We start from the raw sequence: 27,384 nt of genomic DNA, 5'->3' as shown, positions 1-27,384 counted from the left end.
TCAAATTATACCAAGAATATGCATATCCTTGCTTCTGTGCCTGGGGTGGAAGAAAAATAAGAAGTAGGTGGGCGTGGGTTCCCTAGTAGATTATGTAGGTTTGCTACTTGCTTGCTAAGAATAGCTACTAAGCTCCTGTAGTCCTCCGCAAGCAAGCAGTTGCAACATTGAAAGTCAGCTTGGTCCACATTGTCCCGGAACAAAGCAAAGTAAACACAGCTCTTGCTATGCTTGAAACGTTCAATGGCGGCCTCCATTTGAGACTGCCGAGCCGGCTAGGCTACCTGGGCTTTCGCGTCTCTCCCCCTACACAGAATCTGGCAGGATCCCGGGACAGATGGCAGTGCTCACAGCAATTTAACCCAACAGCCGCAGGATTCAATATAAAATAAAAGTATATAAAAACACTGTCAGCTTTTAAACCGAGGTCTTTAGTTCAGATTTTGGCGTGCAACAACAACAAACGTATTGGAGAGAGTCTCAGTTTTAAATCATTTTCCACACACAGTCTGTGACTGTATTTAGTTTCATGCTAGTGTGGGCCGAGAATCCACTCTCACATAGGTACGTGGTTTCACGGGGCATCAGTGTTTTAACAGCGCGATTTGCCAAGGCAGGATACTCTGAGCACAGCCCAATCCAGAAATCTGGCAGTGGCTTCTGATTTTAAATAAAATTTTCGCTTGTTGCAATTTCGATGACGCTCTCTTGTTCAGATATCGGTAAGTGGACTGGAGGCAGGGCATGAAAGGGATAACGAATCCGGTTGTTTGTGTCATACGTTTTGAGAAAGTACCTGCGTAAATGCGCACCCAACTCACTCAGGTGCTTCACTATATCACTTTTGACATTGTCCGTAAGCTTGAGTTCATTTGCAAACAAAAAATCATACAATGATGGAAAGACCTGTGTGTTGTCCTTGTTAATGCAGACCGAGAAGAGCTCCAACTTCTTAATCATAGCCTCAATTTTGTTGCGCACATTGAATTTAGTTGCAGAGTTCCTGTAATCCTATTTTCAGATTATTTAGGCGAGAAAAAACATCACCCAGATAGGCCAGTCGTGTGAGAAACTCGTCATCATGCAAGCAGTCAGACAAGTGAAAATGGTCAGTAAAGAAAACTTTAAGCTCGTCTCTCAATTCAAAAAAGCGTGTCAATACTTTGCCCCTTGATAACCAGCATACTTCTGTATGTTGTAAAAGCGTTACATGGTCGCTGCCCATATCATTGCATAGTGCAGAAAATACACGAGAGTTCAGGGGCCTTGCTTTAACAAACATTTTCACTCCAGTGTCCAAAAACGTCTTTCAAGTTGTCAGGTATTCCTTTGGCAGCAAGAGCATCTCGGTGGATGCTGCAGTGTACCCAAGTGGCGTCGGGAGCAACGGCTTGCACGCGCGTTACCACTCCACTATGTCTCCCTGTCATTTTGTGCCATCAGTACAGATACCAACACATCTTGACCACCAAAGTCAATTTGATGTCACAAAGCTGTCCAGTACTTTAAAAATATCCTCTCCTATTGTTCTGGTTTCCAGTGGTTGCAGGCGAGGATGTCTTCCTTAATTGACCCCCCATAAATGTAACGGACTTATAACAGGAGCTGTGCCAGGCCCGCCACGTCTTGACTCATCCAGCTGTAACGCATAGAATTCACTAACTTGTATGCGAAGCAGTAATTGTTTCAAAACATCTCCTGCCATGTCACTGATGCATCGTGAAACGTTGTTTGATGAAGACATTGTCTGTATAGTTTTTTGGACCTTTTCCCCCAGCATTGTCCCAGCCAAATCCACGGCAACAGGAAGAATTAAGTTCTCCACAATAGTGTGGGGCTTGCCTGTCCTAGCCACTCGGTAGCTCACCAAGACGCTTCTAGCCCCTTCTTAATAATGGTATCTTTTGCTTTTATACATGTCTGACTACTCGAAAGTCGTCTTAATTCTCGCTCCAAAAACTCACGTGGCTTATTTTTCAAATTGGCATGTTTTGTTTCTAAATGTCTGCGCAAGAGTGAAGATTTAATCGAGTTGTGAGATAGTACTTTTGCACATATAGCACACTGTGGCTGAGGAAAGGCACTACTCCAAATATAAGTGAACCCCAAATGAATGTAGTTCTCATCATATTTGCACGTCTTCGATGGTCCAACGTCCCTGTCTGTTGTTCGGTGCTTTCCCGGGTAAGGGGGTGGTAGCTCTTCGGCTGCATCAGATTCACAACTGTCAGTGTCCATGCTAGCTGGGCTAACAAGAAATGTAGAATTACTGATGCTAGCATTGAATGTGCTCGTGGAAGCAGAACAACTTGTGTCGTTGACAGGTGCAGGCGTAGTACTGCAGGTAGTAGCAGTACAAGCAGTAGAGGTTGGTATGTGTACTTTTTTAACCATAAAAAGATGCAAAAGGAATGAGCAGCAGCTACGTTTGGCTACATACGGACCGTTAGTGGAATTCCCGCGAGAGAGTAATAGTTAATGTGATTGGATGTTAATTATTTGACTAGGCTACCTGTATTTGACATTGTTATTTCGCTGAACACTAGATGGTTTAATTTTATTTTTGGCAGTGAAACGAGGCTACCCAGGCAAGGAAAAAAAACTCACCCAAATGTATAGCTCCATTGGAAAATATAAATGGACTGTTTGAAAATGACCCCAGTTTGGGATTACCTGTAACAAGTAATATCTAACAAATTACACAACATATACACACAAATCTAAGTAGGAATGAATTAAGACTATATACATATGGATGAGCAATGTCAGAGCGGAATGGACTAAGATACAGTAGAATAGTATAGAAAACAGTATATACATATGAGATGAGTAATGCAAGATATGTAAACATTAGTGGCTTGCGACAGTATTCACCCTCCCTTGGCATTTTTCCTATTTTGTTGCCTTACAACCTGGATTTTTTGGGGGAGGGGGGTTGAATCATTTGATTTACACAACATGCCTACTACTTTTGAAGATGCAAAATATTTTTGGGGTGAAACAAACAAGAAATAAGGCAAAAACAGAACTTGAGCGCGCATAACTATTCACCCCCCACAAAGTCAATACTTTGTAGAGCCACCTTTTGCAGCAATTACAGCTGCAAGTCTCTTGGGTATGTCTCTATAAGCTTGGCACATCTAGCCACTGGGATTTTTGCCCATTCTTCAAGGCAAAACTGCTTCAGCTCCTTCAAGTTGGATAGGTTCCGCTGGAGTACAGCGATCTTTAAGTCATACCACTGATTCTCAATTGGATTGAGGTCTGGGCTTTGACTAGGCCATTCCAAGACATTTAAATGTTTCCCCTTAAACCAGTCAAGTGTTGCTTTAGCAGTATGCTTAGGGTCATTGTCCTGCTGGAAGGTGAACCTCCGTCCCAGTCTCTGGAAGACTGAAACAGGTTTCCCTCAAGAATTTCCCTGTATTTAGCGCCATCCATCATTCCTTCAATTCTGACCAGTTTCCCAGTCCCTGCCGATGGGGAAAAACATGGTGTTTGTGTTCTCGGGGTGATGAGAGGTGTTGGGTTTGCGCCAGACATAGTGTTTTCCTTGATGGCCAAAACGCTACATTTTAGTCTCATCTGGACAGAGTACTTTCTTCCATATGTTTGGGGAGTCTCCCACATGCCTTTTGGCGAGCACCAAACGTGTTTGCTTATTTTTTTCTTTAAGCAATGGCTTTTTTTGGCCACTCTTCCGTAATGCCCAGCTCTGAAGTGTACGGCTTAAAGTGGCCCAATGGACAAATACTCCAATCTCCGCACTCTGATTTAATGCCCTCCATGCCTGGTCTGTGAGTTTTGGTGGGCGGCCCTCTCTAGGCAGGTTTGTTGTGGTGCCATATTCTTTCCATTTTTTAATAATGGGTTTAATGGTGACCCATGGGATGATCTGATGACCCTGATCTGTACTTCTCCACAACTTTGCCGCTGACATGTTTGGAGAGCTCCTTGGTCTTCATGGTGCTGCTTGCTTTGTTGTGCCTCTTACTTAGTGGTGTTGCAGACTCTGGGGCCTTTCAGAACAGGTGTATACAGTTGTATAAACATAACAAGATTCAACAACTGAGACATAAACTGAACAAGTTCCACAGACATGTGACTAACAGAAATGGAATAATGTGTCCCTGAACAAAGGGGGGTCAAAATCAAAAGTAACATTCAGTATCTGGTGTGGCCACCAGCTGCATTAAGTACTGCAGTGCATCTCCTCCTCATGGACTGCACCAGATTTGCCAGTTCTTGCTGTGCAATGTTACCCCACTCTTCCACCAAGGCACCTGCAAGTTCCCGGACATTTTGGGGGGAATGGCCCTAGCCCTCACCCTCCGATCCAACATGTCCCAGATGTGCTCAATGGGATTGAGATCCGGGCTCTTCGCTGGCCATGGCAGAACACTGACATTCCTCTCTTGCAGGAAATCACGCACAGAACAAGCAGTATGGCTCGTGGCACTGTCATGCTGGAGGGTCATGTCAGGATGAGCCTGCAGGAAGGGTAACACATGAGGGAGGAGGATGTCTTCCCTGTAACGCACAGCATTGAGATTGCCTACGATGCCAACAAGCTCAGTCCGATGATGCTGTGACGCACCGCCCCAGATCATGACGGACCCTCCAACTCCAAATAGATCCCGCTCCAGAGTACAGGCCTCGGTGTAACGCTCATTCCTTCAACGATAAATGCGAATCCGACCATCACCCCTGGTGAGACAAAACCACAACTCATCAGTGAAGAGCACTTTTTGCCAGTCCTGTCTGGTCCAGCGACGGTGGGTTTGTGCCCATAGGCGACATTGTTGAGGACCTGGTGAGGCCCTGCTTTACAACAGGCCTACAAGCCCTCAGTCCAGCCTCTCTCAGCCTATTGCGGACAGTCTGAGCACTGATGGAGGGATTGTGCATTCCTGGTGTACCTCTGGCAGTTGTGGTTGCCATCCTGTACCTTTTCCCGCAGGTGTGACATTCGGATGTACCGATCCGTTGCAGTTTTTTTTACCTGGCCTGGCCAAAAGAGCACTCTTCCTTGGCTAAATGGAGAAATCTGGAAATTGATGAAAGAACGAGATTATTATCTAAAAATAGCCCTAAGATCCAAATTAGAGCATGACAGACGTAGGTTTACCATGTTGAGAAATAAGGTGATGAAAGAAATCAGACAGGCCAAGGCAAACTTTTTTATTAACATAATTGGTGAAGCAAAGGGAAATTCTAAACTGATCTGGGAGAATCTAAAAAAGTTAACAGGGAAAGACCATAGTAACACTGCAAAAAGACTAGAAATCATGGTGAATAACAATCTAACACAGGATGCAGTTGAAATAGCAATAGCCTTCAATTCCTACTTTATTGACTCTGTCAGGGTACTGACACAGAACCCCTCCACTGGTTTCTTGGGCTCAGTGCTAGTAAATGATGCTCAACCTGTCTTCATCATAAGGGAGGTTTCTGAGTCAAAGGTGGACAAGGTGATTAGCTCACTAAAGAACTCTAAAGCCAAAGATGTGTTTGGGATGGACTCTACCTTTCTTAAAAACTACAAAGAGTCACTCATTGGCCCCATTACTAAGGTCACCAACACATCTATTGGTCTCGGGGTGTTTCCAAGGGTATGGAAGTCGGCCATAATAACAGCCATCTTTAAATCAGGCGACCCTGCTGACGTGAGTAACTACAGGCCCATTAGTATATTACCTGTGGTGTCAAAGGTTGTTGAAAAGTGTGTAGCAGAACAACTGATTGCCCACCTCAACAACAGCCCCTTCACATTACATTCCATGCAGTTTGGCTTCAGAGCGAAACACTCCACAGAAACGGCCAACTGCTTTCTTCTGGAAAATGTGAAGTCCAAGATGGACAAAGGGGGCGTTGTTGGGGCTGTGTTTCTGGACCTAAGGAAGGCTTTTGATACTGTTAACCATGAGATTCTCATCACAAAATTGTCCAAGTTTAACTTTTCCCCCGATGCCTTGAGATGGATGAAATCATACCTTGAAGGCAGAACTCAGTGTGTCAGAGTGAGCAATGAGCTGTCGCCCACTCTTAGCTATGATGTGGGCGTGCCCCAAGGGTCAATACTGGGGCCCCTCCTGTTCAGCCTGTACATTAATGATCTGCCTTCTGTCTGTACTGGGTCTGAAGTTCAAATGTATGCAGATGATACAGTGATATATGTGCATGCAAAGAGCAAACAACAAGCTGCACAAGAACTCACTACTGTAATGGTCCAGGTTACAAAGTGGCTCAGTGACTCGTGTTTGCATCTCAATGTGAAAAAAACTGTTTGCATGTTCTTCACAAAGAGGGCAACAGATGCTACTGAGCCAGATGTCTATGTGTCAGGGGAGAAGCTCCAGGTGGTATCTGATTTTAAGTACCTTGGCATCATACTTGATTCCAACCTCTCTTTTAAAAAGCACGTGAAAAAGGTAATTCAAATAACCAAATTCAACCTAGCTAATTTCCGATATATTCGAAATTGTTTGACTACAGAGGTAGCAAAACTGTACTTCAAATCTATGATACTCCCCCACTTAACATACTGCTTGACTAGTTGGGCCCAAGCTTGCTGTACAACAGTAAGACCTATTCAGTCTGTCTACAAACAGGCTCTCAAAGTGCTTGATAGGAAGCCCAATAGCCATCATCACTGTCACATCCTCAGAAAGCATGAGCTCCTGAGTTGGGAAAATCTTGTGCAATACACTGATGCATGTCTTGTATTCAAGATCCTAAATGGCTTGGCTCCCCCTCCACTCAGTATTTTTGTTAAACAGAAAACCCAAACATATGGCAGCAGATCCACAAGGTCTGCCATGAGAGGTGACTGTGTAGTTCCCCTAAGGAAAAGCACCTTTAGTAAATCCGCTTTTTCTGTGAGAGCTTCCCATGTCTGGAATACACTGCCATCAGACACACATAACTGCACCACATATCACACTTTCACAAAATGCTTGAAGACATGGCTTAAGGTCAATCAGATTTGTGAACATGGTCCCTAGCTGTGTGTTGCCGCTTTCCATGTCTGTTGTCTAACTTGTGAGGTGTGGAAACACTTTGTTGCTTTTATGAATTTTGTCTTGCTGCTTTTTGTTCTATGTTGCTCTGTCTGTATGCTACGTCTTGCTTGTCCTATGTTGCTATGTCTGTATGCTATGTCTTGTTCTATGTTGCTATTGTCCATATTGTAATTGTTTTTAATAACCTGCCCAGGGACTGCGGTTGAAAATTAGCCGGCTGGCTAAAACCGGCACTTTTACTGAAACGTTGATTAATGTGCACTGTCCCTGTAAAAATAAAATAAACTTAAACTCAAACTCAAACATGTGGTCTGCCACTGCGTGGACGATCAGCTGTCTGTCCTGTCTCCCTGTAGCGCTGTCTTAGGCGTATCACAGTACGGACATTGCAATTTATTGCCCTGGCCACATCTGCAGTCCTCGTGCCTCCTTGCAACATGCCTAAGGCACGTTCACGCAGATGATCAGGGACCCTGGGCATCTTTCTTTGGTGTTTTTCAGTGTCCATAGAAAGGCCTCTTTAGTGTCCTAAGTTTTCATAACTGTGACCCTAATTGCCTACCGTCTGTAAGCTGTTAGGCAAGTGCATGTTCATTAATTGTTTATGGTTCATTGAACAAGCACGGGAAACAGTGTTTAAACTGTTTAATGAAGATCTGTGAAGTTATTTTGATTTTTACGAATTATCTTTGAAAGACAGGGTCCTGAAAAAGGGATGTATGTTTTTTTGCTGAGTTTACACATGAGATGTAAACATTATTAAAGTGACTAGTGTTCCATTCCTTAAAGTGCCCAGTGATTCCTTGTCTTTGCCTATAGGCAGCAACCTCTCTGTGTTCGTGATGGCTGTTTAGCAATATGATGGCCTTGAGATAAAAGCTGTTTTTCAGTCTCTCGGTCCCAGCTTTGATGCACATGTACTGACCTCGCCTTCTGGATGATAGCGGGGTGAGCAGGCAGTAGCTCGGGTGGTTGATGTCCTAAATGATCTTTTTGTCCTTCCTGTGACATCGGGTGCTGTAGGTGTCCTGGAGGGCAGGTAGTTTGCTCCCGGTGATGAGTTGTGCAGACCGCACCACCCTCTGGAGAGCTTTCCGGTTGTTGGCGGTGCAGTTGCCACACCAGGCGGAGATACAGCCCGACAGGATGTTTTCAATGGTGCATCTGTAAAAATGTGAGGGTTTTAGGTGACAAGCCACTTTTTTTACCCTCCTGAGGTTGAAGAGGCTCTGTTGCACCTTCTTCACCACACTGTCTGTGTGGGTGGTCCATTTCAGTTTGTCAGTGATTTATACGCCAAGGAACTTGAAACTTTCCACCTCTCCACTGCGGTCCCGTCGATGTGCATAGGGGGGTGCACCCTTTGCTGTTTCCTGAAGTCCACGATCATATCCTTTTGTTGACGTTGAGCGAGAGTGTTGTTTTCCAGGTACCACACTCCCAGAGCCCTCACCTCCTCCCTGTAGGCTGTCTCGTCATCGTTGGTAATCAAGACCTACTACTGTTGTGTTGTCTGCAAACATGATGATTGAGTTGGTGTGCTTGGCCACGCAGTCATGGGTGAACAGGGAGCACAGGAGAGGGCTGAGCACTCACCCTTGTGGGGCCCCAGTATTGAGGATTAGTGGAGTGGAGGTGATGTTCCCTTCCTTCACCACCTGGGGGCGACCCTTCGAAGTCCAGGACCCAGGGCCTCGAGCTTAATGATGAGCTTGGAGAGTACAATGGTATTGAATGCTGAGCTATAGTCAATAAACAGCGTTCTTACATACAGTTGAAGTCAGAAGTTTACATACACTTAGGTTGGAGTCATTAAAACTAATTTTTCAACCATTCCACAAATTTCTTGTTATCAAACTATAGTTTTGGCAAGTTGGTTAGGACATCTACTTTGTGCATGACACAGGTAATTTTTCCAACAATTGTTATTTCACTTATAATTCGCTGTATCACAATTCCAGTGGGTCAGAAGTTTACATACACTAAGTGTACTGTGCCTTTTTAAACAGCTTGGAAAATTTCAGAAAATTATGTCATGGCTTTAGAAGCTTCTGATAGGCTAAATGACATTATTAGTCAATTGGAGGTGTACCTGTGGATGTATTTCAAGGCCTACCTTCAAACTCAGTGCCTCTTTGCTTGACATCATGGGGAAATCAAAAGAAATCAGCCAAGACCTCAGAAGAAAAATTGTAGACCTCCACAAGACTGGTTCATCCTTGGGAGCAATTTCCAAATGCCTGAAGGTACCACGTTCATCTGTACAAACAATAGTACGCAAGTATAAACACCATGGGACCACACAGCCGTCATACCGCTCAGGAAAGACGCGTTCTGTCTCCTAGAGATGAACGTACTTTGGTGCAAAAAGTGCAAATCAATCCCAGAACAACAGCAAAGGACCTTGTGTAGATGCTGGAGGAAACGGGTACAAAATTATCTATGTCCACAGTAAAAACGAGTCCTATATCGACATAACCTGAAAGGCCGCTCAGCAAGGAAGAAGCCACTGCTCCAAAACCGCCATGTAAAAGCCGGACTACGGTTTGCAACTGCACATGGGACAAAGATGTTACTTTTTGGAGAAATATTCTCTGGTCTGATGAAACAAACATAACTGTTTGGCCATAATGACCATCGTTATGTTTGGAGGAAAAAGGGGGAGGCTTGCAAGCCGAAGAACACCATCCCAACCGTGAAGCACAGGGGTGGCAGCATCAAGTTGTCGGGGTGCTTTGCTGCTTTGGGGACTGGTGCACGTCACAAAATAGATGGCATCATGAGGCAGGAAAATTATGTGGATATATTGAAGCAACATCTCAAGACATCAGTCAGGAAGTTAAAGCTTGGTCGCAAATGGGTCTTCCAAATTGACAATGACCCCAAGCATACTTCCAAAGTTGTGGCAAAATGGCTTAAGGACAACAAAGTCAAGGTATTGGAGTGGCCATCACAAAGCCCGGCCATCAATCCTATAGACAATTTGTTGGCAGAACTGAAAAAGCGTGTGTGAGCAAGGAGGACTACAAACCTGAATCAGTGACACCAGCTCTGTCAGGAGGAATGGGCCAAAATTCACCCAACTTATTGTGGGAAGCTTGTGGAAGGCTACCCGAAACGTTTGACCCAAGTTAAACAATTTAAAGGCAATATTACCAAATACCAATTGAGTGTATGTAAACTTCTGACCCACTGGGAATGTGATGAAATAAATAAAAGCTGAAATAAATCATTCTCTCTACTATTATTCTGACTTTTTGTATTTTTTTAAATAAAGTGATGATCCTAACTGACCTAAGACAGGGAATTTTTACTAGGATTAAATGTCAGGAATTGTGAACAACTGAGTTTAAATGTATTTTGGCTAAGTTGTATTTAAACTTCCGACTTCAACTGTTATTCCTCTTGTACAAATGGGATAGGGCGGTGTGCAGAGCAATGGCGATTACATCGTCTGTGGATCTATTGGGGCAGTAAGCAAATTGAAGTGGGTCTAGTGTGGCAAGTAAGGTGGAGGTGATATGATCCTTGACTAGTCTCTCAAAGCACTTCATGATGACAGAGGCGAGTGTTATGGGGTGATAGTCAATTATTTCAGGTACCTTTGTTCCAGTACCCAAGAAGGCAATGGTGGCCATCTTGAAGCACGTGGGGACAACAGACTGGGATAGGGAGAGATTGAATATGCCCGTAAACACACCAGCCAGCTGGTCTGCACATGCTCTGAGGACGTGGCTAGGGATGTCGTCTGGACCAGCAGTCTTGCGAGGGTTAACACGTTTAAATGTTTTACTCATGTTGGCCACGGAGTAGGAGATCCCACAGTCCTTGGTAGCGGGCCGCGTCGGTGGCACGGTGTTATCCTCAAAGCATGCAAAGAATGTGTTTAGCCTGTCCGGAAGCAAGACTTCGGTCTCGGCGACGTGGCTGGTTTTCATTTTGTAGACACTTGATTGTCTGAAGTCCCTGCCACATTTGTCTCGTGTCTGAGCCGTTGAATTACGACTCCACTATCTCTATATTGACATTTAGCATGTTTGAATGCCTTGTGGAGTGAATAAATACACTCTTTATATTCTGACATATTACCAGTCGCCTTGCCATTTGTTAAATGCGGTGGTTCTCGCTTTCAGTTTTGCGCGAATGCTACCATCTATCCACGGTTTCTGGTTAGGGTAGGTTTTAATAGTCACAGCAGTGAGTACTACATCTCCTATACACTTCCTTATGAACTCAGTCACTGTATCCGTGTATGCGTCTAGATTATTTTTGCACTCTACCCGGAACATATCCCAGTCCACGTGATCAAAACAATCCCGAAGCATGGATTCTGATTGGTCAGACCGGCGTTGAATTGTATGAAGCACGGGCACTTCCTGTTTGAGTTTTTGCCTAATAGGATGGGAGAAGCAAAATGGATTCGTGGTCAGATTTGCCGAAAGGAGGGCAGGGGAGGACCTTGTAAGCGTTCCGGAAGTTTTAAATAGCCGTGGTTGAGATTCTTAGTAGCGTGAGTAGGACAGTCAATATGTTTATTCTAGGTCGGGCGATCAAAATGACTTGAGTTCCTGAATGTTCCTAGAATTACACCATGAGTCGTTAATCATGAAACACACCCCTCCGCCCTTCTGCTTCCCGAGAGATATTTATTCCTGCCTGCGCGATGTACTGAGAATCCTGCTGGCTTTACTGACTCCAATTAGAGTTTCCAGAGTAAGCCATGTTTCCGTGAAACAAAGTATGTTACAGGCCCGGATGTCTCTCTCTAGAAAGAAATCCTTGTTCGAAGCTCATCAACTTTGTTATCCAAAGACTGAACATTATCCAGTAATATACTCGGAAGCGGTGGGTGGTGAAAGCGCCTCCTGAGTTGAACCGGCAGGCCACCTCGAGTGCCTCTCCTCCGCCGGCGAAGTTTTGGATCGGCCTCTGGAATAAGTTTGATTGCTCTGGGGAGAGTGAACAAAGGATCTGCTCCAGGGATGTCGTTTTGTTACCGCCACTCTAATATCCAATAGTTCTTCCTGGCTGTATGTAATTACATAAAACATTTTCTGAGCTAATAATATAAAAAATTGTACATTTAAAAAACAAAATACTGCAAAGTCTTCTAAGAGCTAGTCGCGATGCTGCCATCTCCATCTAATGACACATGTTCATAACATACTAATGTACGTATACGGTGAAATGTTCTTCTTTGGGATATGACCCATTCTGGTTGTTGGCCATACTTAAATGAGTGACTCAATAGTACTGTTGTGGCTTACTGTCATTTAAGATACAAGGCATTCACTCTGTGTCCGAACTGCTGAGGCGGATTAGAGATTGGCCGAGTGGAATTACAAATGTAACTCTTTTGGAATGGAAATTGACCCCAGGTCTGTTCTCTGCTGTTGAACTCGGCCGATCTCCCTGAAACACGCACACACACACACACACACACACACGCACACACACACCCTCCTCCACTGTATTGAGAGAGGTGCTTGTGTGTCGGGATCTGTGAAATGTTGGCGCTCGCTCACTTCCACAAACAGAGAGTGCTCTCTGAGAAGTAATAGCAGGAAGCAGCATGATCGGAACAGCGTTTCTCCTCCTGTTCCAGTCAACAGTGAAACAACAAAACATCTCTCCTCACATATCTATCTTCCATAATAGCGCTGTGTGAAGATGACAGCTTTATGGCTGGTGTTTTGCAGATTCCCCCTCCTGTTTCCCCAGGCAGGAGGGGGAATTTCAACTCTGTGCTGATCCTGTAGGAGTGGAGGGGTGTCTGAGCATAGCATGGACACAGGTGTTGTGTTTTGTGTAAAGGACAGGATACAAATACCAGCCTCCTGCATTCCCAGGGCCTGCAGAACCAGTTCTGCATCCGTTGGCACAGCGACAGGAGAACTGAGAGGCCTGTTGAGTGGGGGTGTTCAACCTGAAGCCAACTTGATGTCCTACTCAAACACACAAAACCACGCACAGTGCAAAGGGAGTCCATTTGAAATTCACCAGTGTGAACAGCAGATCAATAGTACTGAATTGTCTCTTTAGAAGATGGCCAGGTCCTTCTCTTGAGACTTCCCTCCCTCTGTCAGGAATATTCCCGTGCCTCTCCGTGCACTTCATCTGTCACGCGCCACAGTCTGGTTAGAGGGATTTGAGCAGATGGAGAGCAGAGCAGTGAGTCGGTCAGTCTGAGGACTGGGGTGGAAGAGCCTGATGACAGGCTCTGATGGGTCTGTGACATGCAGCAGGGCAGGATGTCAAACAGAACTGATCCGGTTCCACATAGACACACACACACGCTGCCTCCGCCTCGTGTTCAAGGTACTGGAGTTACCACAGCTTCATTATATCAAATTAAGAGGCAGCTTATGGACAGACGTGGAAATGGATTGCCCCATTTTTTTTAAATATTTTTTTTATTTCACCTTTATTTAACCAGGTAGGCCAGTTGAGAACAAGTTCTCATTTACAACTGAGACCTGGCCAAGATAAAGCAAAGCAATGTGACAAAAACAAAAATACAGAGTTACACATGGGATAAACAAACGTACAGTCGATAACACAATAGACAAATCTGTATACAGTTTGTGCAAATGAGGTAAGGCAATAAATAGGCCATAGTGGCGAAGTAATTACAATTTAGCAATTAACACTGGAGTGATAGATGTGCAGATGAGGATGTGCAAGTAGAAATACTGGTGTGCAAAAGAGCGGAAAACAAAAACAAATATGGGCATGAGGTAGCTAGTAGGTTGGATGGGCTATTTACAGATGGGCTGTGTACAGTTGCAGTGATCGGTAAGCTGCTCTGACCGCTGATGCTTAAAGTTAGTGAGGGAGATATAAGTCTCCAACTTCAGTGATTTTTGCAATACGTTACAGTCATTGGCAGCAGAGAACTTGAAGGAAAGGACGCCAAAGAGGTGTTGGCTTTGAGGATGACCAGTGAGATATACCTGCTGGAGCGCGTGCTACGGGTGGGTGTTGCTAAGGTGACCAGTGAGCTGAGATAAGGCGGAGCTTTAACTAGCAAAGACTTATAGATGACCTGGAGCCAGTGGGTTTGGCGACGAATATGTAGCGAGGACCAGTCAACGAGAGTATACAGGTCGCAGTGGTGGGTGGTATAAGGGGCTTTGGTGACAAAATGGATGGCACTGTGATAGACTGCATCCGGTTTGCTGAGTAGAGTTTTGGAGGCTATTTTGTAAATGACATCGCCGAAGTCGTGGATCGGTAGGATAGTCAGTTTTACGAGGGTATGGTTGGTGGCTTGAGTGAAGGAGGCTTTGTTGCGAAAGAGGAAGCCGATTCTAGATTTAATTTTGGATTGGAGATGTTTAATATCAGTCTGGAAGGAGATTTTACAGTCTAGCCAGACACCTAGGTATTTATAGTTGCTCACATATTCTAAGTCAGAACCGTCCAGAGTAGTGATGCTAGTCGGACGGGCAGGTGCGGGCAGCGAACGGTTGAAAAGCATGCATTTGGTTTTACTAGCGTTTAAGAGCAGTTGGAGGCTACGGAAGGAGTGTTGTATGGCATTGAAGCTAGTTTGGAAGTTAGTTAACACAGTGTCCAAAGAAGGGCAAGATGTATACAGAATGGTGTCGTCTGCGTAGAGGTGGATCAGGGAATCACCCGCAGCGAGAGCGACATCGTTGATATATACAGAGAAAAGAGTCGGCCCGCGAATTTAACCCTGTGGTACCCCCATAGACTGCCAGAGGTCCGGACAACAGGCCCTCCGATTTGACACACTGAACTCTATCTGAGAAGTAGTTGGTGAACCAGGCGAGGCAGTCATTTGAGAAACCAAGGCTGTTGTCTGCCGATAAGAATACGGTGATTGACGGAGTCGAAAGCCATGGCCAGGTCGATGAAGATGGCTATACAGTATTGTCTTTTATCGATGGCGGTTATGATATCGTTTAGTACCTTGAGCGTGGCTGAGGTGCACCCGTGACCAGCTCGAAAACCAGATAGCACAGCAGAGAAGGTAAGGTGGGATTCGAAATGGTCAGTGATCTGTTTATTAACTTTTCTTTCGAAGACTTTAGAAAGGCAGGGCAGGATGGATATAGGTCTATAACAGTTTGGGTCTAGAGTGTCACCCTCTTTGAAGAGGGGGATGACCGCGGCAGCTTTCCAATCTTTAGGGATCTCAGATGATACGAAAGAGAGGTTGAACAGACTGATAATAGGGGTTGCAACAATGGCGGCGGATAATTTTAGAAAGAGAGGGTCCAGATTGTCTAGCCCAGCTGATTTGTACGTGTCCAGGTTTTGCAGCTCTTTCAGAACATCTGCTATCTGGATTTGGGTGAAAGAGAAGCTGGGGAGGCTTGGGCAAGTAGCTGCGGGGGAGGCGGAGCTGTTGGCCGGGGTTGGAGTAGCCAGGAGGAAAGTATGGCCAGCCGTAGAGAAATGCTTATTGAAATTCTCGATTATCGTGGATTTATCGGTGGTGACAGTGTTACCTAGCCTCAGTGCAGTGGGCAGCTGGGAGGAGGTTCTCTTATTCTCCATGGACTTTAGTGTCCCAAAACTTTTTGGAGTTAGAGCTTCTGGATGCAAATTTCTGTTTGAAAATGCTAGCCTTTGCTTTCCTGACTGCCTGCGTGTATTGGTTCCTGACTTCCCTAAAAAGTTGCATATCACGGGGACTAGTCGATGCTAGTGCAGTCCGCCACAGGATGTTTGTGTGCTGGTCGAGTATAGTCCATATAGTCCAGTGAAGTTCCTTGATGGCCGTCTTGGTGTCTGCTTGAGGGGGAATGTACACAGCTGTAACTATAACTGACGAGAATTATCTTGGTAGGTAAAATGGACAGCACTTGATTGTATGGAATTTTAGATCTGGTGAGCAGAAGGACTTGAGTTCCTGTATGTTGTTATGATTACACCATGAGTCGTTAATCATAAAGCATAAATCATAAAGCCCTTCCTTTTCCCAGAGATGTGTTTATCTCTGTCAGCGCGATGCTTGGAGAAGCCCACTGGCTGAACCGATTCCGACAACACATTCCGATAGAGCCATGTTTCTGTGAAACAGAGAATGTTACAATCTCTGATGTCTCTCTGGAAGGCAACCCTTGCTCGAATTTCATCTACATGTTGTCAAGAGACTGGACATTGGCTAGTAGTATACTCAGGAGCGATGTGCATGCTACGGAGCCTGGCCAGGTGGCCGCTTCGTCCGACCCTTCTGAGGCGTCGTTGTTTTGGATCGCCTACTGGAATTAGCTCCATTGTCCTGGGTGATGGTCCGAAGAGAGGATCTGCTTCGGGAAAGTCGTATTCCTGGTCGTAATGTTGCTAAGTTGACGTTGCTCTTATATCCAATAGTTCTTCCCGGCTGTATGTAATAAGACTTAAGATTTCCTGGGGTATCAATGTAAGAAATAATACATAACAAAACAAAATACTGTATAGTTTCCTAAGAACTCGAAGTGAGGCGACATGCTGAATCAAGGATATGGGAGGAAGTGACCTGGGGATGGCCTTATCAGCTGACCACTGACCCTCCGCTTGCACTTGTGCATTCATTTCTCTTTCACACTGTCTCTGTTACCAGACACGCACGCACGCACAACCCTCAAGCCCTCCTGATTCCCTCCTTCCCTTAGGATGTCTGCTGGTCCTCTCACCTCCCCCAGCAGACTGGTGGGTTAGCTGGTGGCTACTGCTGCTGATGAGCCAACATGTTTTCCTGAGTGGCAGGAAGCGCTCTAACACTATCAGCAGTGCTGAAAAGTGGACCATGTGAGAGGCTGAGATAAGAGCCTCGCCCAGGCCCTGGGCCCTCGGTACAGACCCAGTACCATCTGCTGCCCTCACTGGACCTCCTCACTGTTGGTGCCGTCTGCAGTGTACAGTTAGAGCATTTTTATACACCGTTTTCAGCTGTAAACCTAGTTCAAATCAGAGTTCAATTATTTGTTACATTGTCTTTTTATTTTCTCAATTTGGTCTGGTTGGTTTCACATTTGTCAAATTAACAAAAAATCCTAAACAAAACCAAGTGTCCATACTAGTTATTTGACAAATTCTCACATTAAATCCATCTATGATTATCATGAAGTATCACTTGCCCCAATATTCATATTTCTTCCACTTTGGCCTTCCAACAACATGCGGGATAATAGCCGCTCTAACTGTGACATGAATAGGCTATACAGTAACCTACTGTATATCCCTGGCATAGCAGCCGTTTCCCCTAATCTGAATCGGTTACACTCATAAATGCACTGCTATACTCAGAATGTTTCAGAGATATCAGGTTATGGTACTGTGTGCATTTCATTAAATGCTCGCAGTCAAACAACCAATAATACTATGCATCTCTAGTTATTTTCCTGTGTTTGGTACAGACTGCGTTCTAACCTGCAGCGAACCGCACCATGGTACGAATGGAATCTGACCGAGACCACCCTTTTTGAGCGAACCACGGTGTGTTGTTTAGTGTGCTTCAGATTGAGGATGGTGTTCGCACCAGTCCAAACGAACCAAACTAAGGGGGAAAATGAGTTAGGGAAAAAAACACTCTACTCCAAACTAATTGGGTTTGAAAGCACCCTTTAAAGTGTGTGATTAGTCTTCCTAGTAGCCCTTGGAATTTTCAACTCCAGGTTATTAGGCCTGTAAGCTATTCAGGTGAACAGTAGCTTGAATGGCTAGGCTAGTTAAAATGCACAACAATTCTTCTGGCTCAATACTGGGGCTGTGATTTCTAGATCGGGCCCTGATGTGTTGTCTTGTAAGACAGACAGTGAGTTTTATATTGATGGGCTGAGGGTGTGTGTGTTTAAGTGTGAACTAAAAGCAGTGTGGGATTAGCTCAGTGACTGTCTGCACCAGCACCAGTATGGCAGATACTATCAAGAGGTGTTAGAGAAATAATATATAATGAAGTGTTGCCTCTGGGAGAGAGGGATATAGAAAGAGAGGTGTTGCAGGGGCTTGGCTTGTATTAAACAAGCGTAGTGCAGTAGGGGCTTGTTACAAGCTGACACACACACTGAAAATACATTTTTTGGTGGCAGACTTGAAGGGACATTTTGTATCCTACTAACTGAGACTGGGCTGGATCAATCAAATTCAATCAATAAAATCAGCAGATGTCACAAAGTGCTTATGAGAGCCATCAGCTCCGTCTGAGCCGGACCCATTAGAGAGGGAGAAATAGACAGTACACAAGCTCACACATCACTCTCATCACAGATCATGCACTCAATGAATCACAACATTTCAAAAGTGCTTAGTGTGCCAGTGAACGTGTGCAGGATAGGGTATTATGTAGTGATAATATTATTTTTGATCCTATAGTTTTGACTCGCAATAGTATTTTTGCGCTAGTTGGCTGTACCTGCACCAAAACTCCGATATATTTCCTTCATAGCTTGTTCTCAATCTTCTTTTTAAATAGGAAGGCAATTTGTTTTCAGCACTTTTATTTCCATGACTGATCAAAGCTAGTTTTCTCATGCCTCTCTTGTCCCTCTGCAGCAGACATATGGTGAGCAATATGTTTGGAACATCGAATTGCAATAAATCACAGTATCGAATCGCAATCGTGAGAATGGCATACATATGGAATCGGCACCAAAGTATCGTGATAATATTGTATCATGAGGTCCCTGGCAATTCCCAGCACTAGTATTATGTTAGTAAGTAAGTGTTAATGGAGTCTGAATGAAATGTCCCTCCAGCCTTATTAAGAGGATTGTGTTCTTAAAAACATATGTCACTTTTTTTTGAAGGAGACTTATCCGCCATGCTTGGCCATGTTGTTTTTGGCACACAGTTAAGGGCAGTCACATGTCAGTGTTCAGGTGCTACTGTGTGTTTTGCTGCCAATATCTATACTTTTGGGAACACTGCAGTATGACAGCATTGTTGTTATTATGGTTTATATTTAGCCTTGCGTTGCACATTGTATTGCATGTGGTGCTGCAATTCCACTCTGTTGCAGACGCTTGTGATGAATGTACCAATACCAGACCTTATTCAATCAGATCAGAGCTGCAATCAGATTAACCTGAGAACAAAGGACGAGACCAGCTCCTGTCTCATCCAGGTCCATTTATTCTATTATGGCCGTTGTTGTTTGCCTTTAACTGTGGGCGAGATCCATGGAACACAAGTTCAAATGTTATTACAGGGGAGGGATGTATGATTCTTCATTGTATCTCTGCTTTAATCTGTGGGCTAACATAAATCACCAGACAGACTGTCATTGTCCCACAGTGGTTGGTTGGATACAAATGCCAGCCATCTCTCTGAGCCAATTACTGGAGACTATCTGGGCTGTGTTTGGGCCCCATCCAGTTGGCTGGTGGTGAAAGAGGGTGTATTGAACAGAACTGAGGCGCAGGAGAGACCGAACAGAAGGTGAATCTTAATTGCTCAATTAGGGGGAAGAAGTCTGCCCCTGTTAAATGTTCCCATCATAGGGGACATGGCATGGAAGAGAAAGGTTTTGTGATTGATACCAAGCCTGATTCTGGATTGACATCCTAATAGGGAAATAATGACTGCCGTAAAGTCAGTCTAGCCTTGTCGCAGATCTATGAGCTTTTTAGTCATCTTTGTCACTTGTTGAACTGCCATTCATGTTTAGCATGCCAACAAATACAACAGAGGGGGTGGGGGTTGTTTTTTTATTAGTTAAAAGTGCTGACCTCACCATAATGTAGAAGCACTTAGCCATGTGTCGTGTGAGCTGTGGTGTTAATGATCTGGGATGATCTGTTATGGAGATGGAGTGCACTAGGTTTAAGGCCAGGTCGAGATTGGTTGGGATTGAGAGTCCCATAGGGTGGCGCACAATTGGCCCAGCGTCATCCGGTTTGGCCAAGGTAGGCTGTCATTGTAAATAAGAATTTGTTCTTAAACTGACTTGCCTAGTTAAATAAAGAGGAAACCGGGCCAGCAGTTGCATGCACGTACGCAGGTCAGCACTTTTAACTAATTGAAAAAACAACCCGAAAACAATGTGTTATACAAAGGATTGGAGAGAAGACTAATAATATGGTTGTTCTAGATTCTGTAATTGCACACGGCTTGCGCGAATGAAGTCACTTTGACATGTGTCATGACGCTCCTCTCCCCATAGAGATTGGCCTACATTTTAATTCTATGGTTCTGCCCTCCCCTGTACCTCACTATCTCCCTGCTCATCAGTGAGGCTCCTGGGGATTCCATTCTCCTTTCAGCCGTGTGCATCTCTCCCCCTCAGATCTGCTGAGGACCACAGTTGAATGATCTGCACCATTTAAACAGACAGAATCATCCTCATCCATTGATTTAACTGCTTTCTTTATAACATGTTAGCCTGATTTGTAGTTGACGTTTTTCCTCACAAAGTCCTTGGTGTGCTGTTATGTAAATCCTCATGTCCATTGAGTTATCACCAAGGATGTTTAAGCTATATGATTATGTATGACACCATATGTTTGATTGAGACATGAAGAATTATGGATAATTGGCTCACTGGAATTTAGCTTTCATTTTCAATGCTGTAATGGCAGCCATTTTACATTTTTCCCAGTTTCACTAAACAATAATCCTTTTTGTTTTGTTCGTCTGGGTAGTTGAAATTGATCTGACTGTGTGCTTCTGTCTGTTTCCTTTGCAGATATCTTTGAGAAGAGTGAATTGAAGACCTTCTTCGAAAGCAACTGTTCTCAGATTTATTTTATCTTCTATGAAAATTTCATTACACTGGAAAGTAACTTAAAGCAAAAAGGTAAGTAAGAGTGTGCTGCCTGTGTGTCTGTTTAAAACTGTGCCCATGGCTACTACTCCAGTAACCAACCCCCAGTAGTAGAGTGTATAATTAGCTGGGTAATGGCTTTTTCAGCTCGCTCAGAGCCGGTGTCGTGTTCAATCCTGCAGGGGTTGTAATTTTCATTCCAACGACTTCCCTTAGCTGTTCAAAGCCAATTAGATGAACAGAAATTCAGATCTAGTATTGCATTGCAGCAGTGAAATGCAGTGGCGTGTAGGGAAGCCAGGCTTCCCCAAAAAAAATTATAAATAAATAAATAAACATTTTAGTCTCTCTGTGTTTCACACATTTCCTCCAATTTGCAAGAGGCTGAGTGTATATCATTGGCGAAACAGCGACCCTCTTTCTCAGTATGTGTAGCCCAACTATCTGATGCTGTCTGGTCAAAAAGAGTGTGACATTGTTGCAACCCGTAGCATTGAATGCAAGGGAAGCCAGCGAGCATTTGGCCTTCCTTGATTTAAAAAAATTGTGTAAATTGCGTGAGCCCAACTGTGAATGGTCCTGACGCACCACTAAAAAAGTTACAAGGGAAGGACAGGTAGCCTAGAACAACAAACTAAAGCGTATACTGTATGACAGAGTCATAGACAGTTTAGGCAACATGAAAGAGGAGGATGTCATTGCTGGCTTTTCTCTGCAAGTAGGGTGAGTTAACATGTTTGTTTTTTTTACTTTTAGTTGCGCTCGCACACACACACACACACAAATCAGTACCATCGACAGCCACATCATTTAGCTTACGTTGATTGGACTAAATATTTTTTGTTATCTTTTAGTTGTCACTGTATTAGATGTATAGGTGATTAGATGATGTTGAAATGGTTCTTGGTGGAGGCAGTGCCTGTTTACTTTGCGACTTGCGGTAACGCTCCTTGATTTTAAATCAATAGTTTACTAGTCTGAAAATGTGGGAAACATTAACTTGCTTGACCATGCTGTAGGCCATGTTCTGTTTGTTACATGCAATATGTTTTGTGAACTTCACCGGACAGATGTTGCTCTCCAGTTTTGTGATGAAACAAAGCTGTGATTGAATTTATTCTGCCACTGTGTCTTATTGTCTTGCCCTTAGGCCTATATATCATGATGGAAAGGCATATGAACTAACCGGTTATAGAGCAAACAACACAATTATCACAATACATAGATTAGAGGTCGACCGATTTATGATTTGTCAACGCCGATACCGATTCATTGGAGGACCAAAAAAAGCCGATACCGATTAATCGTCCGTTTTTTAATATATATATATTTTTAAAGTATTATGTATATATTTGTAATAATGACAATTACAACAATACTGAATGAACACTTTTATTTTAACTTAATATAATACATCAATAAAATCACCTTAGTCTCAAATAAATAATGAAACATGTTCAATTTGGTTTAAATAATGCAAAAACAAAGTGTTGAAGAAAGTAAAAGTGCAATATTTGCCAAGTAAAAAAGCTAACTTTTTTAAGTTCCTTGCTCAGAACATGAGAACATATGAAAGCTGGTGGTTCCTTTTAACATGAGTCTTCAATATTCCCAGGTAAGAAGTTTTAGGTTGTAGTTATTATAGGAATTATAGGACTATTTCTCTCTATACCATTTGTATTTCATATACCTTTGACTAGGTATATGGATGTTCTTATAGGCACTATAGTATTGCCAGCCTAATCTCGGGAGTTGATAGGCTTGAAGTCATAAACAGCGCAATGCTTGAAGCACAGTGAAGAGCTGCTGGCAAATGCAGGAACGTGCTGTTTGAATGAATGCTTACGAGCCTGCTGCTGCCTACCACCGCTCAGTCAGACTGCTCTATCAAATGTCAAATCATAGACTTGATTATAATATAATAACATACAGAAATACGAGCCTTAGGTCATTAATATGGCCAAATCCGGAAACTATAATTTTGAAAACAAAACGTTTATTCTTTCAGTGAAATATGGAACCGTTCCGTATTTTATCTAACGGGTGGCATCCCCAAGTCTAAATATTGCTGTTACATTGCACAACCTTCAATGTTATGTCATAATTATGTACAATTCTGGCAAATTAATTACGGTCATTGTTAGGAAGAAATGGTCTTCACACAGTTCTCAATGAGCCAGGCAGCCCAAACTGCTGCATATACCCTGACTCTGATTGCACAGAACGCAAGAGAAGTGACACAATTTCCCTAGTTAAAAGAAATTCATGTTAGCAGGCAATATTAACTAAATATGCAGGTTTAAAAATATATACTTGTGTATTGATTTTAAGAAAGGCATTGATGTTTATGGTTAGGTACACATTGGTGCAACGACAGTGCTTTTTTCGCAAATGCGCTTGTTAAATCAACCGTTTGGCGAAATAGGCTGTGATTCGATGATAAATCAACAGGCACCGCATCGATTATATGCAACGCAGGACAAGCTAGATAAACTAGTAATATCATCAACCTTGTGTAGTTAACTAGTGATTATGTTAAGATTGATTGTTTTTTTTATAAGATAAGTTTAATGCTAGCTAGCAACTTAGCTTGGCTCCTTGCTGCACTCGCGTAACAGGTAGTCAGCATGCAACGCAGTCTCCTCGTGGAGTGCAATGTAATCGGCCATAATCGGTGTCCAAATATGCCGATTACCGATTGTTATGAAAACTTGAAATCGGCCCTAATTAATCGGCCATTCCGATTAATCGGTCGACCTCTAACATAGATTGTAATATGGCTTTTTTTCCCTGGCTTGGCTTCTCTGGTGATTGTACCCACGCACCGCTACTGGTGAAATTATTTAAGTGTGCAACCAAAGAATGTTCAGTGATTTGGGGACATTCAGAGTGGGAAAAGAGTACTAGCACGATGAGGTGTAAAACCTCAGAGTAATGCACTACATTATCAAATTAACTTGTGGGGAACAATAGGAATATCATTATTTTAGGGTTTAGATTCGTTCGTTTCATGAATTCATATTTTTTTTGCAATCTTCTGTCACTGCTATAAAATATAGGACTATGTCTACACAATGGATTGTGGCAGAGTAGAAAGCGAGGAAATATTGCTGGGGGCTGGGCCTAATAGAAGAACCTAGAAAGTGCATCACAGCACTCTCAGATTTCCCAGAATCCTCTCCTTCTCAGAACAGTCTTGTCAATACCAGCCACACTTACTCTGACACACTCCTCCTCCTTCAGTGAAGAAATAGATTTAGTGGAGGATTTCTCTGAGACAGAGACATGTACTCTATGTAAACACATTTAGAGAGGAGGAGGAGAGTAGAACAAAAAAGAGCTTGATCTTGCCCGTTATCGAACCCAGAGAAAATGGAGTGTATTTACCTACCAGAGGGCAAGGTGGAGCTACACGTCAATACTACCATATTGCTTATAGCCTACCTATCCTGCTCTTTCAGATCTACACAAGTGCTTGGGGGGGGGACACAGCCAGGGGTTGTTTTTGGACCCTGCTGTCTGTCTGTCTGTTAATGCATAGGCTCTGTAATGTAATCCTCTCCCCAAGTCCCCTTCCTGCACTCACTGTGAGTCCTGGCTGACAACCTCCATGGTTAATGCATGCTCCATCATAGGGCCTTCAATAATCAACCCCTTCCACTTTCCCCATCCTCACTACTCTTTAAAGCACTGTTCTGATGACATCATGGAGAATGCTGACTCCTCCTCACAGCTTTAGACCCGGACTAGAGTAGGCTATACTTTGATGATGACCTTGTTCTAAACACACACAGAAGGGTGTACAGTCCACACTCATGAAAGTCACACGACTGTCAGTGCTTTGGAATGATGAAGTACCATTGAGCCTCTTTCCTACTACCCTGGCCCTCAGCTCTTATCCAAGTCAATGTTTCTCACTTCCTTGTAATATAGAACTGACATCCCCAGTGTTGTGATCAGTTAAGACTTACAAAAGTGATCTGAATGAAAAGCAGATGCTGGACTTATAACAAGGGTTAAATAAAGAACTGTAGGAAGAAGTGGCAGTTTCCAAACCCCAATGTTGAAATGTCTTTTATGGATGAAACGGTCTATAATAATACATATAATTAGGGGGTGCTGTTTCACTGTGTGTACAAGTGGGTAACCTTTACAGGTGTGAAATGGAAATGTGTTTTTTGCATATCCTCCCCTAACAAGCAACATCTACCTCCCCTAACAAGCAACATCTATCTCCCCTAACAAGCAACATCTATCTCCCCTAACAAGCAACATCTATCTCCCCTAACAAGCAACATCTACCTCCCCTAACAAGCAACATCTACCTCCCCTAACAAGCAACATCTACCTCCCCTAACAAGCAACATCTGACATATTCTACCCTCTTGTGGCTTTGAGTCAGTGACTCTTGTCACAGAGTGACATTTGAATGGTCTCTTCTCTCTTTCAGGGAACAAATCTCAGAGGGAGGAGCTGGACTCTATCCTCTTTATTTTTGAAGTAAGTTGCTGTATCTTTCTGTTCTGAATGATGATGATTCTCTGTCTGATGTCTAGTGACAGTTCCAGCCGTAGACATGGATCAGATCTGTCTCTGGGGTTACAGCATTCAACCTGTTTACTCAACTCTGCTTGTTACTGAGGGGAGGGGCCAACACAGTTTCCATGGTGCCGATTAGTGGTGGTGGGGAAAACGATACAGTTACATATCGGGATATTATATTTGATGTATAGTATCTTTTTGACAATAACACAATATTATTTTTGCGCTACTTTGCTGTACTTGCATAGCTTGTTCTCCATCTTCTTTTTAAATAGGGAACCAATATGTTTTCAGCACTTATCTATTGTCCCTCTTTCAGCAGACATATGGTGAGCAATATATTTGGAATATCGAATCGCAAAAAAATCACAGTATTGAATTGCAATACGAATAGAATCGTGAAAATCGCATCGGCACCTAAGTATCGTTATAATATCGTATCGTGAGGTCCCTGACAATTCCCAGCCCTATGCTGATTCCACCTGTCTGCCTACTTCCTGAATTCACCTCAAATAGAAAAAGAAAGCGGATTGTTAAGGAATAAATAGACCCAGTTAGTTTTTCACTGGTGTTGAAGGCAGCACACAGAGATGGCAGAAATCTTGCTTTGTACTGTATTCATGGGTTTTTGTTCAGTAGTGGTGAGTGTTGTGCTGTCATTCTCCATGCTCTGGTGCCTCTCCTGGAGGTTAAAGTCCCCCACCTTGTTTCCCCACCTGACTGAAACGGCAGCTCCAGTTTCCAATATAAACATGCAGCTCTCCAGTAACATTTGCTCAGGGAAGGGCTGACTGGGAGTCTCTGGATCAGGACGAGTGGTTGAGAGAGGAGCAGTTTGGTCCTTTCAGTGGGAATGGAGTCTGTGAGGGGTAGGGCCAGGACAATACCAGTATCGCGATACTCATTAATATTGTAGCAAGGAAATGACACACGAAGTGGATTTAACTTCTTTAGAAAAACATCCCTAATGTTGGAAATAAACATGATGTCATCCAGAGTCACATGTATTTATTTCCAATCTATAGCACATAATATTTAACATACAGCAGGTTTTTAAAGGACCAAAGTGTCTGGTCTGCTTCATGTTTTTGTTTTTGCCATGTACATTTTATTGTCATACTGGTATCATCACAGCCCTAGTGAGGGGAGTGTTCTTCTCACTGTGTCAATAGATGTCAGTCTAGCAGGGCAGGACAGAAGAAGATGATTGGTCTGGACATTGGCCTACTGGTCTCCGTGTGAGATCTAGGCCAAACGGTGTCAGCAGGCCTACACTCAACTCTGTCAGAGAGCTACCCAGGCATACTCAATCAGTCCCCTATATTCTCATGTTTCACTGCAGTTGGCTTCTTATTTGCACACACACACACACACAAATCAAATCAAATCAAGTTTATTTTATATAGCCCTTCGTACATCAGCTAATATCTCGAAGTGCTGTACAGAAACCCAGCATAAAACCCCAAACAGCAAGCAATGCAGGTGTAGAAGCACGGCGGCTAGGAAAAACTCCCTAAAAAGGCCAACACCTAGGAAGAAACCTAGAGAGGAACCAGGCTATGAGGGGTGGCCAGTCCTCTTCTGGCTGTGCCGGGTGGAGATTATAACAGTACATGGCCAAGATGTTCAAATGTTCATAAATGACCAGCATGGTCAAATAATAATCAGGAGTAAATGTCAGTTGGCTTTTCATAGCCGATCATTAAGAGTATCTCTACCGCTCCTGCGGTCTCTAGAGAGTTGAAAACAGCAGGTCTGGGACAGGTAGCACGTCCGGTGGACAGGTCAGGGTTCCATAGCCGCAGGCAGAACAGTTAAAACTGGAACAGCAGCAAGGCCAGGTGGACTGGGGACAGCAAGGAGTCATCATGCCCGGTAGTCCTGACGCATGGTCCTAGGGCTCAGGTCCTCCGAGAGAGAGAAAGAAAGAGAGAAGGAGAGAATTAGAGAGAGCATACTTAAATTCACACAGGACACTGGATAAGACAGGAGAAGTACTCCAGATATAACCAACTGACCCTAGCCCCCCGACACATAAACTACTGCAGCATAAATACTGGAGGCTGAGACAGGAGGGGTCAGGAGACACTGTGGCCCCATCCGATG

The 27,384-nt window shown here is 43.7% G+C and overlaps 1 protein-coding gene across 1 annotated transcript in view; it reads left to right on the top strand.

Annotated features, from left to right (window-relative positions):
- Window positions 1-27,384, top strand: part of LOC120060283 (ral GTPase-activating protein subunit alpha-2-like) — a 186,044-nt gene that overhangs the window by 34,685 nt on the left and 123,975 nt on the right. Inside the window, exons 2-3 of the mRNA XM_039009470.1 lie at window positions 20,659-20,769; window positions 25,187-25,236. Coding sequence (XP_038865398.1) covers window positions 20,659-20,769; window positions 25,187-25,236 — 161 coding nt within the window. The remainder of the gene's footprint in view (window positions 1-20,658; window positions 20,770-25,186; window positions 25,237-27,384) is intronic.

Source organism: Salvelinus namaycush, chromosome 15 (assembly GCF_016432855.1).
Source record: "Salvelinus namaycush isolate Seneca chromosome 15, SaNama_1.0, whole genome shotgun sequence".
NCBI lineage: Eukaryota > Metazoa > Chordata > Actinopteri > Salmoniformes > Salmonidae > Salvelinus > Salvelinus namaycush.
Note: the sequence above shows the minus strand (reverse complement) of the source record. Positions and strands in the feature narration are given on the sequence as shown.